The 14,694-nt window shown below is 41.6% G+C and overlaps 5 protein-coding genes across 5 annotated transcripts; all 5 read right to left on the bottom strand.

Annotated features, from left to right (window-relative positions):
* Positions 1-5,458: 5,458 nt before the first annotated feature.
* On the bottom strand, positions 5,459-6,082 carry LOC125239687 (histone H2B). Its single transcript, XM_048147326.1, has one exon. The coding sequence runs from the start codon at positions 5,924-5,926 to the stop codon at positions 5,549-5,551; it is 378 nt and encodes a 125-aa protein (XP_048003283.1). The 5' UTR covers positions 5,927-6,082; the 3' UTR covers positions 5,459-5,548.
* Positions 6,083-6,619: 537 nt separating this feature from the next.
* On the bottom strand, positions 6,620-7,321 carry LOC125239700 (histone H2A). Its single transcript, XM_048147341.1, has one exon. It carries the CDS (start codon positions 7,154-7,156, stop codon positions 6,782-6,784), a length of 375 nt encoding a protein of 124 aa, XP_048003298.1. The 5' UTR covers positions 7,157-7,321; the 3' UTR covers positions 6,620-6,781.
* Positions 7,322-7,383: 62 nt separating this feature from the next.
* LOC125239657 (histone H1B-like) lies at positions 7,384-8,884 on the bottom strand. The gene has a single exon (XM_048147299.1). It carries the CDS (start codon positions 8,734-8,736, stop codon positions 8,065-8,067), a length of 672 nt encoding a protein of 223 aa, XP_048003256.1. The 5' UTR covers positions 8,737-8,884; the 3' UTR covers positions 7,384-8,064.
* Positions 8,885-12,219: 3,335 nt separating this feature from the next.
* LOC125239676 (histone H3) lies at positions 12,220-13,027 on the bottom strand. The gene has a single exon (XM_048147316.1). The coding sequence runs from the start codon at positions 12,818-12,820 to the stop codon at positions 12,410-12,412; it is 411 nt and encodes a 136-aa protein (XP_048003273.1). The 5' UTR covers positions 12,821-13,027; the 3' UTR covers positions 12,220-12,409.
* Positions 13,028-13,618: 591 nt separating this feature from the next.
* On the bottom strand, positions 13,619-14,242 carry LOC125239689 (histone H2B). Its single transcript, XM_048147330.1, has one exon. It carries the CDS (start codon positions 14,084-14,086, stop codon positions 13,709-13,711), a length of 378 nt encoding a protein of 125 aa, XP_048003287.1. The 5' UTR covers positions 14,087-14,242; the 3' UTR covers positions 13,619-13,708.
* Between the last annotated feature and the right edge of the window lie 452 nt (positions 14,243-14,694).

Genomic DNA, 14,694 nt, shown 5'->3' with positions numbered 1-14,694 from the left:
GAGCACTGTCGAGCGCAGCGGCGGCGAGCAATGTCTCTGCTATTACCCGCCTATCCGGTGAGCAAACCAACGTTCATTTCTGTAGATACATTATAAACACACATTTTATGTTTTTACTTCATGTTCGAATACTGTGTCGAAACTTCGCCACCTGTACTAAAAGACGTCTTACGATACACGTGCGAAATTCATAACTAGTGTCGATTTAAAGCTTCCTCTTTTTTGCACTTACGTATGTACTATTTGAAGATTGTAGGTATTTAATATTATCAAGGCCACCAAACATAAAATGTGAAATTTAGATAGATACACGTTGTACCTACCTACCTACCTACCTACCTACCTACCTACCTACCTACCTACCTACCTACCTACCTACCTACCTACCTACCTACCTACCTACCTACCTACCTACGTACTACGTAGGTACATGGGCGGGCGGGAAGTAGGTTTAGGTACTTACACTTACTTACTTACTTACTTACTTACTTAAAATTAGTAGGCATGTAGGTTAGGTATATCCTTGGTACTCGAAACAGTAGGTATTAACATCAATACAGATCTTTCAAGTACGTAAGGCACCATACAGATATCTATACTCGTCAATGAAAACAATATGTATAAACAATGAATATAAATACCTACTTGTTTTTCCAGCGTTTGTCGACAACGACGGTAGAAGCACCATCTATGGTGATCACCATCCTGTGATTCCAGTACCAAGTGCTGAGAGCAGCATCTTCGCCTGTGGGTATGTACAATATATTTACGTTATACACAGATTATAACAAAATTATTAATTAAAACTTTGAAAAAACCCCCGACGGCGACATAGTGGACCGATTTTCATGAAACAATGGCTAAGAACACTCCCGACTAACTCAACTTTCAAACAAAAAAAGCTAAATCGAAATCGGTTCATCCGTTCGGGAGGTACGATGCCACAGACAGACAGACAGACAGACAGACAGACAGACAGACAGACAGACAGACAGACAGACAGACATACAGACATACACACAGACAGACACGTCAAACTTATAACACCCCGTCGTTTTTGCGTCGGGGGTTAATAAAACATTACCTACTGATAAAATACGCATATAATATTGTATAATGGATATCTCACACGGTTTACAAGACGTAGGTATAATAAAACCAGGCAGTTAGTGTAGACGTTATTTAAACATAGTCCCTGTTGGTGCATATAGATATTTCTTTATAGGCGTTTCTTATACTAGAGTCCACACATTCCCACATTTTTATTTCATTTGCATAGGTACATTTTGTCGTAAGCTTTAAGTAAGACACAAATAGATACGTTTAGTCATGACAATTAGGAAAGGTTAAGGCACCCAAATTTAGCCATTATTTATTACGCAATTAACTACGAATGCATTTACGTATTTATGTGTTATTGTTCACATGTGTAAGTGTATTTAGTAAAACGTCCCACTTTGTCGGTTACCATTAAGGCGAGATTTACTTGTATCTTTATATGAATAAACTGACAAAGCGGCTTTATGGCAATCGACAAAGTTTTTTCCCGTGCACAATCACATTTTTAAATATTATTTCTGGATAGTATGCAATTTCATATGAGCCGTTTTTATTAGAAAATGTAAATTTTGAAATCTAAATACGTAGCACAACAAAGTTAGGTATTAAGTATTAGTTTAAGAAGGAAGAAATCGAATTACTAATATCTTAAATTGCTAACACTTGTATGTTTCAGTTTATTGTTATTAATGTTATTATGATAATTACGTAAGACGCTTGTCATTCGGTGTAACGGTCACAATAGAAATTACGTCTTTTGTTTTATGTAACCGCACAGGCTGCGAACCTTTTGTGCAGGTCATATTTGACTAATTACGTAATATAACTAAAAGAATAAGATAGAGATAACGATCTACTATAAACATTTACCTTGATGTTTTTTCACTGCACACGATTAGCACAATTCACTTGACACAGTTGAAATTTAACTATAAGTTGAGTCTTTATCACGTACGTTATCAAAAATGTAGTATTATAATGAAGAAATGTAAAAAAAATGCATTAACATTAGCAAATTTGAAACAAAATTAGGAACACTGAGAGCCGTCGCTCGCTTCGGCGTCGGGACGCCCACTGGCGACGTCACTCCAAATTTTCAAAATTCTGGGGCCCCTCGCGCATGCGCCATTTCTTTCTTGCGTATGAGCGCGAGTGAGACGGCATGCAAACAAAGATTTTGGGTATAAATACAGGCGCCCTGAAAAACCCTTTATTAATCTCGGAGTCGGAGTCGGGAGTCGGGCAGTCGGGCATCAAAGAGGAGGAGGAGAGGAATGTATGGAGAAAGAAATAGCACCTGCCCGTTGGGTGGGTAGTACCCACCCGGTACCTACCCGATGATGATTGGGCGCATGATTTTATGCGATTATCGTTACGCGAGGCTGTACGCCGGTGGGATTATAATAATTAGTTAATTAATTGTTTCGAGCATGACACTTAGACGTTCAATCGATCGAATCTATACTTAAATACATACACATACTTAAATAAAATATAGACAGTAGATATGTAAGCTATTATGTATATGGTTTGTTTGATGATAAACATACACGATAATAACATATATATTTCGGTATGTAATATTAATGCGTACATACATACATACATACATACATACATACATACAGAGTAAGTTAAAAAACTTTATTGTTATTGTTTCAGAGAGGAGGTAGCCGGGTGGCGCGCGGCGAGAGAAAACTGTGTGGCGGTACGGGGTAAGTTGTTATTAATTGTTCATAATGATATGGTACTGTATACATATAGTTAGTTATGTTAGGTTTAGATAAGATCGATTGTTTTACGTCTGTGTCGCTAGTGAAACTTTTTAGTAGTTGTTATTATAGAATGATATGCGGCCCTGAAAAGGGCCTTTTTGTATTTGCGTCTGAGGACGCGGTGCGCTAGCGCGCGATACGGTAACGACACATATATCGTATAGTTACACTATATCGCACGACGACGACACTATATATATAGTGTCGCAGCGCTCTTAACCTCCGAAACCGTACAGGGTGCGGCCCTGACGCTTCAGAGCGTAGACGACGTCCATGGCGGTGACGGTCTTCCTCTTGGCGTGCTCGGTGTAGGTGACGGCGTCACGGATCACGTTCTCGAGGAACACCTTCAACACGCCGCGGGTCTCCTCGTAGATCAGACCGGAGATACGCTTGACGCCGCCTCTGCGGGCCAGACGACGGATGGCGGGCTTAGTGATACCCTGGATGTTATCACGGAGCACCTTCCTGTGCCGCTTGGCTCCTCCTTTCCCCAGACCTTTGCCTCCCTTACCGCGACCGGTCATTGCGACTTGTTAGAGAGATTAGACTTCTCGAACGAACGGAATACAGACACACGACTTGCGGCGCGCGTCGACACGAGTGGAATAAAATCTGCAGCCGATCGCCGTATATTTATACGTTTTACCCCGCCGCGGGGTGACGGGGGACGGGGTTATACAGATATCGGACCACGTATTGCGAACAATTTTTTAATTTACTTATAAATATAAAAGTAATATGAATAATTGTTATTTAAATTCATTACGGATACCTACACACAGGGGATATACATCATATTACTTGATATAACGACGAACGGCCTCCTTAAGGTTGTTAAAGAACGGTCTCATGCACTGCATATAGTGGATTTTTGTATATAATTTATATATTTCAGTATGTGGCATTATAATTCAAATAATAATAATATTTAAATTTTTTTTGTCCACCATTTAGGTATAATATGAGTGCGAGAACATTCTACGAGTCGCGCACAGCGCACACGGGTATAATTTAATTCTCTAATACTTTGTTTTGTACAGCTCAGTCAGTGTACGTACATATCTATATATAACAATTCGGTATCTTTAAAGCATTCATAGAACTTGAACTTTTCTATTATTTTACTTTTAGATTTCATATATATATAGTTCGTATTAATTAATAATTTATATCGATTTTTGTCTACTACGCAAGTATCCGTTCAAAGAAACAAATGTTAATTTTCGAATCATGTGTGGCCCTGAAAAGGGCCTTTTGATTTGACAGAAGCGTCACTCACTTTCGCATGTCCGTAACGCAAAACGCGCTTTGTACAAAATAATACATAATTATAATGTAACAGTATGCGTTCGCGTAGACTGCGATCGGTGATGTCGCATCGTGTCAGTTTAAGCGTGTGGTGATTAAAACACTGGCACACAGCTTAGGCACGTTCGCCGCGGATCCTGCGGGCCAGCTGGATGTCCTTGGGCATGATGGTGACACGCTTGGCGTGGATGGCGCACAGGTTGGTGTCTTCGAAGAGACCGACCAGGTAAGCCTCGCTGGCCTCCTGAAGAGCCATAACGGCGGAGCTCTGGAAGCGCAGGTCGGTCTTGAAGTCCTGAGCGATCTCACGGACCAGACGCTGGAAGGGCAGCTTGCGGATCAGGAGCTCGGTGCTCTTCTGGTAGCGACGGATCTCACGGAGGGCGACGGTACCGGGCCTGTAACGATGAGGCTTCTTGACTCCGCCGGTGGCGGGCGCGCTCTTGCGGGCCGCCTTGGTGGCTAGCTGTTTGCGGGGTGCTTTACCACCGGTGGATTTACGAGCGGTCTGCTTGGTACGAGCCATTGCGATAAATTATTACAACGCGCGTGGACGTTACGATAACGAGTCACGAGAGGGAATAAGCGAAATTTTTCTCGCGGCGCTTTATATGTGCCTGTTAGAAAGGGATGGAGTTAGTGTCCGTGTGAGCGAGAGGGCTATAAAATTCACATACAATTCCCCCTCTCTAAATCGGGTTAGTTTTTGACTACTGATAACGTACTAATATTATATTTTATTATAATTAGGTAGGTATCTTTTATTTACTTTTATTAAAGTTATTTTTTTTTTTCTTAATTTTAAGTAATCTTACTTTTTCAAACCTAACTTTTCCTAAGATAGGTAGGTAATCTTAATGCTTTACGAATTTTTTTTTTCTCTTCTTTCTTATCGCTAAAATTAGACCTTTTTTTTTTTTAAACCTAACCTAACTTTTTCAAACCTCACCTCGTACAACCTAACTTTTTCAAACCTCACCTCGTACAACCTAACCTTATCAAACCTCACTTATTGTAACCTAACTAGTTGAAACCTCACTGTGCTCACCTAACATAACTCTCTTTATAACTTTTGACCTTAATATTTCAACGTTACATATATATCATATATGTATTTTCAATTATGTTATTGTGTTTGTATTTATTTATGTATCATTCGTTCGTTCGTTCGTTTTGTAATGAACACGTCTAGATCGATCTACTAACTACTAACTGTAGTAAATATCATAATAACATAACGTTTGTTTGTAGTTTGAATACCGATTGACAGCGTATGTGAGACTAGAAACCATTTATATTATATTCAGAACGTATTTGTGGCCCTGAAAAGGGCCTTTTTGGTTGTCGTACAAACCACACTCTTGCAGCGTGTCGTGTCGTGTCGAAATACGAACGAGCGACGCTTACTTGGAGCTGGTGTACTTGGTGACGGCCTTGGTGCCTTCACTGACGGCGTGCTTGGCGAGCTCACCGGGGAGGAGCAGCCTGACGGAGGTCTGCACCTCCCTGCTGGTGATGGTGGACCTCTTGTTGTAGTGGGCGAGGCGTGAGGCCTCGGCGGCGATGCGCTCGAAGATATCGTTCACGAACGAGTTCATGATCGACATGGCCTTGCTGGAGATACCGGTGTCGGGGTGGACCTGCTTCAGCACCTTGTAGATATAGATGGCGTAGCTCTCCTTGCGCTTATGCTTCTTCTTTTTCTTCGAGTCGGACTTGGAGATGTTCTTCTGGGCCTTGCCAGATTTCTTGGCGGCCTTACCGCTAGTCTTGGGTGGCATTGCGATTAAGTTAGATGTTTACAGTACGAGAGTCGAACTGGAAATGTAACGCGCAATTTTGAAATTCCGCTTTTTGTTAGCGCGTCGGACGTGAAATGGGGGATTAATGATCGAGCGACGCGCCCTCTGTATCTCGACCAATAGCGTTCGTGCATTGTTAGCATCGTCGCGTCGGTCGGCATGGTGGGGAGAGTCAGTTATTATAGGTTAGTATAGTTTGATAAAAATATATTTTAGTAATATGTATGTAACTATATGTATTTTTGAATTATTAGTCCTTATTCGTATAACGTAACAAATCCATTTGTTTACTTACCTACTTAGGATTTTTAAAACTCATTACGCTTACTACTTTCAGCGTATTGTAGAGTCATCAATATCATTTGTTAAATGTTTTTAAAAGTATATATAATAAATAAATGAAAGAAAGAAATCCCATCTTGCGATATCTCCCTATTCAATTACCATAACGAGGAATCTCATTTATAATTATTACGATATATGTGTGTGTAATTATTACTTGTAACATAATGTTCTCGCAATTGAGAACTATGCATATAAATATCTCAATATGATAGTAGGATATTATAGGATAATTAATTAATTAATTGAGATTTTCATTCATAATATCGAAAGACGTTCGTATACGTATGCGTTATGCCATGAAACTTATAACGTTATCACAGAATCATATTGTGGCCCTGAAAAGGGCCTTTTGTAACGGTCACTCGGTCGGGAATGTAACATAGGTCCCGTGATATAAATATTATATACACGATACAAATGTACACATTCACCGATCGCCGAATGTTACCGTTATAGATGTCACCGGACGGACGAGAAGTGAGGGGACACTTAAGCCTTCTTCTCGGTCTTCTTGGGCAGGAGCACGGCCTGAATGTTAGGCAGCACACCACCCTGGGCGATGGTCACACCGGAGAGGAGCTTGTTCAACTCTTCGTCGTTGCGGATGGCCAGCTGGAGATGTCTGGGGATGATCCTGGTCTTCTTGTTGTCACGAGCGGCGTTTCCGGCCAACTCGAGAACCTCAGCGGCCAGGTATTCCATGACGGCAGCCAAGTACACGGGGGCACCGGCACCGACGCGCTCGGCGTAGTTGCCCTTGCGTAGAAGCCTGTGGATACGGCCCACGGGGAACTGAAGTCCGGCACGGTTAGAACGGGACTTTGCCTTTCCCTTAACCTTGCCACCTTTACCACGTCCAGACATGTTTAAAGAGAGTTAGATTGGTTTACACACAAACGAAACGACTAGCACGAATGCTTGTCAGTGAGTATAATAAAAACTTCCCTATCCTACCGTGAATATTTATAAGCTCACGAGCGCACCGATAAGTGGGGATATAACGAGCCGGCACAACACGGGCCCGATCGACCAATCGCCGATTCTCGTGCAATAGCACAAATTAGAGAGAGATAGAGATATAAATAAAAACAGACGTTGTGAATTTTATTACCTATTTTTAAATATAATAATATTTTGTACTTATAATATACATATATGTCTTCCGCTTGCAAAATGGCACGGGTATAAAATTTTTCGCCAATATACATACTGCGTCTGTATTATTAATGTATAATTATTTGCGTGCGTGTAAAATTTACGTTGCGTTACTACTAGATAATTAATATATTAACTTTGTATAAATTTTTTCTAAAACCCAAGTAACCGAGATCTATCATTGAGATCACATCGTTATAATAATAATTTTATAGAAATAATATATGTTCGTTCGTTCGTTCGTTTTGACTAGATAAGACGGGGGGGATATATTTAATTAGAAGCCTAGTTTTTTGTAGTCTTAATAAGACTTTTTACCATTTCGGAAAGCACTTAAGTTTGTTTTACTTATTTATAAGAGTGATCGATCGATCGATCGGTCGAACGACTTTGTGTTATGTGCTCTTATTGCAATGAAACAGAGGCGATGAGCCTTTGAATACGTTTGTTAGCCCTGAAAAGGGCTTTTTGATGTGCGTTTAACGCGCACAGGCGTATGACGTGAGTCGAGAAGAGTGATGCGACAAGCCGTCGCATAATCTCCATCAACGTCACTAACAACACCACCACGACCGATGCAAGAACGGCGGCGACGACAATAGCGAACGCGCACAGTCTTACTTCTTCGAGGCGGCCTTCTTAGCGGCGGGCTTCGCTTTGGGAGCGGCCGCGGCCTTCTTCGGTTTGGGAGCTTTAGGCTTCTTGGTGGGAGGCTTCGCGGTCTTCTTGGCCTTAGGCGCGGCGGCGCTCTTGCCCTTGGCGGGGGTGGAGGGTTTCTTAGCGGCGGGCTTCTTCTTGGCGGCGGCGGCCTTCTTGTCCTTAGTGGCGGCCTTAGGCTTGGCGGGAGAGGCGGCGGCCTTCCTGGCCTTAGCGGGCTTAGCTGCGGCCGGTTTCTTCGCGGCCGCTGAAGATTTGGCGCTAGACTTCTTGGCGGCGGCGGGTTTCTTGGCGCCGGAGGACGACTTGGACTCCAGTTTGAACGAGCCGGACGCGCCCTTGCCTTTGGTCTGGATCAGTGCGCCGGATTCGACAGCGCTCTTCAGATATTTTCTGATGAACGGAGCCAGCTTCTCGGCGTCCACCTTGTACTGGGCGGCGATGTATTTCTTGATAGCCTGCAGGGACGAACCGCTCCTCTCCTTCAACTCCTTGATGGCACTGTTGACCATCTCGGAAGTCTTCGGGTGGGTGGGCTTCGCTTTGGGCTTCTTAGCGCCGGCGGAGGCCTTGGGCTTCTTCGCGGGCGTCGCCGGGGCGGGGGCGTCAGCGGCAACTGCGGTGTCGGCCATGTTTACCGGAAAAACCGAAAAAATACAAGTGTAAGTTTCAAATTAGTAAATCGCACGAACTGCGCAAAGAGAGAACAGCGGACGCGTGTGAGCGGAGCGCTGCGCTGGCGAGTACTAATGCACGCCAATTGGGGGCGCCACTTTTTATATAATCTCCGGCTTAACCGTAACGCAGACCCTTCTGTCGCGGGACGTTTTCTCGTAATAACACTTCCAACTTTTCACTTACTCGTTTATGATTAAACTAAATTTACAGTTAATTATATTAAAATTATTATAATAATATTGCACATGTGTATTCTTTATGAATTGATATATGTATTTTAATAAGAGTCACAGCATTTGAAACTCAGATGGACGAATGAGAGAAGTTTACTTTTGGTATTAGAGGTTGCGGGCGCCTCGGGTCAGTTTAAAAAGTGATTTTTCTTATTTAAAATCACATTTAACTGTATTGTGTGTCTTCAGTTAAAAGCTAAGATACCATAGATATATATGACACAATAACAACATTAGAAAATTATTGTTATGATGTTATTTTCACATGTCGTATTCACTGTCGTAAAACAGCCGTACCGCGACGTGGATTGCCTACGTTCATTGGTTTCGGTATCTGCTAGTACAGATGTAAAACGGGATAGGTAATTTATATGAAAAGTTTAAATAATATTTCATTAAACATATCGATATCGTGTCAATGTACAGTAGGTTAACGCCGTCTATATTATTGTGTTCATTTTAGTTACAGTATCTTCTTCTTCTACGAGTATCGTAACAGCTACACTCGACAACGTGCGATCATCATAGTAGAGGGATAGAGATTCGTGTTGGTCGTTTATTATATAGGAGTTTTATTATATTTATAAAAATAGTACTGTTTGTGTATTAAAACCACAGTATGGTATATATATCTATATGAATATAGTATGTTTGATTTTATATAAATTCCGTTCAAGTAAGTAAGTAAGTATATATGTTATGTATGTCACGTTAGCGGCGTATGAACACTGAGAATGCTTACTTACTTGAGCTTCTGTGTTATGAAATTCGAAAATATCACACATAATAAAATTAATTTTATAAAGTTTTGTATCATCACCAAACTTTATACATACATATCACTTTTCACAAAATTATATATGTATTTGTGTAAATTATTTTTAGATCATTAGTCACAAACAAAAACGAATGAAATGTGTCACTATTTTCTAGTCCAGTCTATTTAACTTAACTTGACTTCAGGAGAGAGAGAGGGGGTGAGAGGTGAGGTGGTGGTTGGTGTGACGTGAGTGGGTGAGGAGATAGTTGACGTCCCTGTCTTTTTTATGCAATATTTGCAAACCCTTTACCTAATTGGGCAGTTCATCTTAGACCTAGTTATCAGGCAGTAGTTGGTGGCCGATAGGTCAAGCGGTTCTGATGATCAGGTGAGAGTGCGCCGGGTCACCGGTTTAGTTCGCGCGCGGGTGAAGTAAAATGCCTTGGTGTGGATTGCATGTGATATGATTGTTTTGTTTTGTTTGTTTGTTTATTTATTTATTACTTAATTAAGTGGTGGTTGCGGATTAACGTGTGATAAGTAAAATTAAGTGAATGTGTGTGACAAATACCAATGGATGTACAGTGCAAGGCATGATTTGCGATTTGGAAAACGTGAGTACAGTACAACCTATGTTATGTTATGAGTGAGTGTGAAGTGCAGTGCATAGAGTCGGGCAGTCGGGCATCAAAGAGGAGGAGGAGAGGAATGTATGGAGAAAGAAATAGCACCTGCCCGTTGGGTGGGTAGTACCCACCCGGTACCTACCCGATGATGATTGGGCGCATGATTTTATGCGATTATCGTTACGCGAGGCTGTACGCCGGTGGGATTATAATAATTAGTTAATTAATTGTTTCGAGCATGACACTTAGACGTTCAATCGATCGAATCTATACTTAAATACATACACATACTTAAATAAAATATAGACAGTAGATATGTAAGCTATTATGTATATGGTTTGTTTGATGATAAACATACACGATAATAACATATATATTTCGGTATGTAATATTAATGCGTACATACATACATACATACATACATACATACATACAGAGTAAGTTAAAAAACTTTATTGTTATTGTTTCAGAGAGGAGGTAGCCGGGTGGCGCGCGGCGAGAGAAAAACTGTGTGGCGGTACGGGGTAAGTTGTTATTAATTGTTCATAATGATATGGTACTGTATACATATAGTTAGTTATGTTAGGTTTAGATAAGATCGATTGTTTTACGTCTGTGTCGCTAGTGAAACTTTTTAGTAGTTGTTATTATAGAATGATATGCGGCCCTGAAAAGGGCCTTTTTGTATTTGCGTCTGAGGACGCGGTGCGCTAGCGCGCGATACGGTAACGACACATATATCGTATAGTTACACTATATCGCACGACGACGACACTATATATATAGTGTCGCAGCGCTCTTAACCTCCGAAACCGTACAGGGTGCGGCCCTGACGCTTCAGAGCGTAGACGACGTCCATGGCGGTGACGGTCTTCCTCTTGGCGTGCTCGGTGTAGGTGACGGCGTCACGGATCACGTTCTCGAGGAACACCTTCAACACGCCGCGGGTCTCCTCGTAGATCAGACCGGAGATACGCTTGACGCCGCCTCTGCGGGCCAGACGACGGATGGCGGGCTTAGTGATACCCTGGATGTTATCACGGAGCACCTTCCTGTGCCGCTTGGCTCCTCCTTTCCCCAGACCTTTGCCTCCCTTACCGCGACCGGTCATTGCGACTTGTTAGAGAGATTAGACTTCTCGAACGAACGGAATACAGACACACGACTTGCGGCGCGCGTCGACACGAGTGGAATAAAATCTGCAGCCGATCGCCGTATATTTATACGTTTTACCCCGCCGCGGGGTGACGGGGGACGGGGTTATACAGATATCGGACCACGTATTGCGAACAATTTTTTAATTTACTTATAAATATAAAAGTAATATGAATAATTGTTATTTAAATTCATTACGGATACCTACACACAGGGGATATACATCATATTACTTGATATAACGACGAACGGCCTCCTTAAGGTTGTTAAAGAACGGTCTCATGCACTGCATATAGTGGATTTTTGTATATAATTTATATATTTCAGTATGTGGCATTATAATTCAAATAATAATAATATTTAAATTTTTTGTCCACCATTTAGGTATAATATGAGTGCGAGAACATTCTACGAGTCGCGCACAGCGCACACGGGTATAATTTAATTCTCTAATACTTTGTTTTGTACAGCTCAGTCAGTGTACGTACATATCTATATATAACAATTCGGTATCTTTAAAGCATTCATAGAACTTGAACTTTTCTATTATTTTACTTTTAGATTTCATATATATATAGTTCGTATTAATTAATAATTTATATCGATTTTTGTCTACTACGCAAGTATCCGTTCAAAGAAACAAATGTTAATTTTCGAATCATGTGTGGCCCTGAAAAGGGCCTTTTGATTTGACAGAAGCGTCACTCACTTTCGCATGTCCGTAACGCAAAACGCGCTTTGTACAAAATAATACATAATTATAATGTAACAGTATGCGTTCGCGTAGACTGCGATCGGTGATGTCGCATCGTGTCAGTTTAAGCGTGTGGTGATTAAAACACTGGCACACAGCTTAGGCACGTTCGCCGCGGATCCTGCGGGCCAGCTGGATGTCCTTGGGCATGATGGTGACACGCTTGGCGTGGATGGCGCACAGGTTGGTGTCTTCGAAGAGACCGACCAGGTAAGCCTCGCTGGCCTCCTGAAGAGCCATAACGGCGGAGCTCTGGAAGCGCAGGTCGGTCTTGAAGTCCTGAGCGATCTCACGGACCAGACGCTGGAAGGGCAGCTTGCGGATCAGGAGCTCGGTGCTCTTCTGGTAGCGACGGATCTCACGGAGGGCGACGGTACCGGGCCTGTAACGATGAGGCTTCTTGACTCCGCCGGTGGCGGGCGCGCTCTTGCGGGCCGCCTTGGTGGCTAGCTGTTTGCGGGGTGCTTTACCACCGGTGGATTTACGAGCGGTCTGCTTGGTACGAGCCATTGCGATAAATTATTACAACGCGCGTGGACGTTACGATAACGAGTCACGAGAGGGAATAAGCGAAATTTTTCTCGCGGCGCTTTATATGTGCCTGTTAGAAAGGGATGGAGTTAGTGTCCGTGTGAGCGAGAGGGCTATAAAATTCACATACAATTCCCCCTCTCTAAATCGGGTTAGTTTTTGACTACTGATAACGTACTAATATTATATTTTATTATAATTAGGTAGGTATCTTTTATTTACTTTTATTAAAGTTATTTTTTTTTTCTTAATTTTAAGTAATCTTACTTTTTCAAACCTAACTTTTCCTAAGATAGGTAGGTAATCTTAATGCTTTACGAATTTTTTTTTTCTCTTCTTTCTTATCGCTAAAATTAGACCTTTTTTTTTTTTTTTTTTTTTTTTAAACCTAACCTAACTTTTTCAAACCTCACCTCGTACAACCTAACTTTTTCAAACCTCACCTCGTACAACCTAACCTTATCAAACCTCACTTATTGTAACCTAACTAGTTGAAACCTCACTGTGCTCACCTAACATAACTCTCTTTATAACTTTTGACCTTAATATTTCAACGTTACATATATATCATATATGTATTTTCAATTATGTTATTGTGTTTGTATTTATTTATGTATCATTCGTTCGTTCGTTCGTTTTGTAATGAACACGTCTAGATCGATCTACTAACTACTAACTGTAGTAAATATCATAATAACATAACGTTTGTTTGTAGTTTGAATACCGATTGACAGCGTATGTGAGACTAGAAACCATTTATATTATATTCAGAACGTATTTGTGGCCCTGAAAAGGGCCTTTTTGGTTGTCGTACAAACCACACTCTTGCAGCGTGTCGTGTCGTGTCGAAATACGAACGAGCGACGCTTACTTGGAGCTGGTGTACTTGGTGACGGCCTTGGTGCCTTCACTGACGGCGTGCTTGGCGAGCTCACCGGGGAGGAGCAGCCTGACGGAGGTCTGCACCTCCCTGCTGGTGATGGTGGACCTCTTGTTGTAGTGGGCGAGGCGTGAGGCCTCGGCGGCGATGCGCTCGAAGATATCGTTCACGAACGAGTTCATGATCGACATGGCCTTGCTGGAGATACCGGTGTCGGGGTGGACCTGCTTCAGCACCTTGTAGATATAGATGGCGTAGCTCTCCTTGCGCTTATGCTTCTTCTTTTTCTTCGAGTCGGACTTGGAGATGTTCTTCTGGGCCTTGCCAGATTTCTTGGCGGCCTTACCGCTAGTCTTGGGTGGCATTGCGATTAAGTTAGATGTTTACAGTACGAGAGTCGAACTGGAAATGTAACGCGCAATTTTGAAATTCCGCTTTTTGTTAGCGCGTCGGACGTGAAATGGGGGATTAATGATCGAGCGACGCGCCCTCTGTATCTCGACCAATAGCGTTCGTGCATTGTTAGCATCGTCGCGTCGGTCGGCATGGTGGGGAGAGTCAGTTATTATAGGTTAGTATAGTTTGATAAAAATATATTTTAGTAATATGTATGTAACTATATGTATTTTTGAATTATTAGTCCTTATTCGTATAACGTAACAAATCCATTTGTTTACTTACCTACTTAGGATTTTTAAAACTCATTACGCTTACTACTTTCAGCGTATTGTAGAGTCATCAATATCATTTGTTAAATGTTTTTAAAAGTATATATAATAAATAAATGAAAGAAAGAAATCCCATCTTGCGATATCTCCCTATTCAATTACCATAACGAGGAATCTCATTTATAATTATTACGATATATGTGTGTGTAATTATTACTTGTAACATAATGTTCTCGCAATTGAGAACTATGCATATAAATATCTCAATATGATAGTAGGATATTATAGGATAATTAATTAATTAA

This window comes from Leguminivora glycinivorella, chromosome 26, assembly GCF_023078275.1.
Source record: "Leguminivora glycinivorella isolate SPB_JAAS2020 chromosome 26, LegGlyc_1.1, whole genome shotgun sequence".
Lineage (NCBI taxonomy): Eukaryota > Metazoa > Arthropoda > Insecta > Lepidoptera > Tortricidae > Leguminivora > Leguminivora glycinivorella.
The sequence above is the reverse complement of the archived record's forward strand: the minus strand, read 5'-3'. Positions and strand labels throughout refer to the sequence as shown.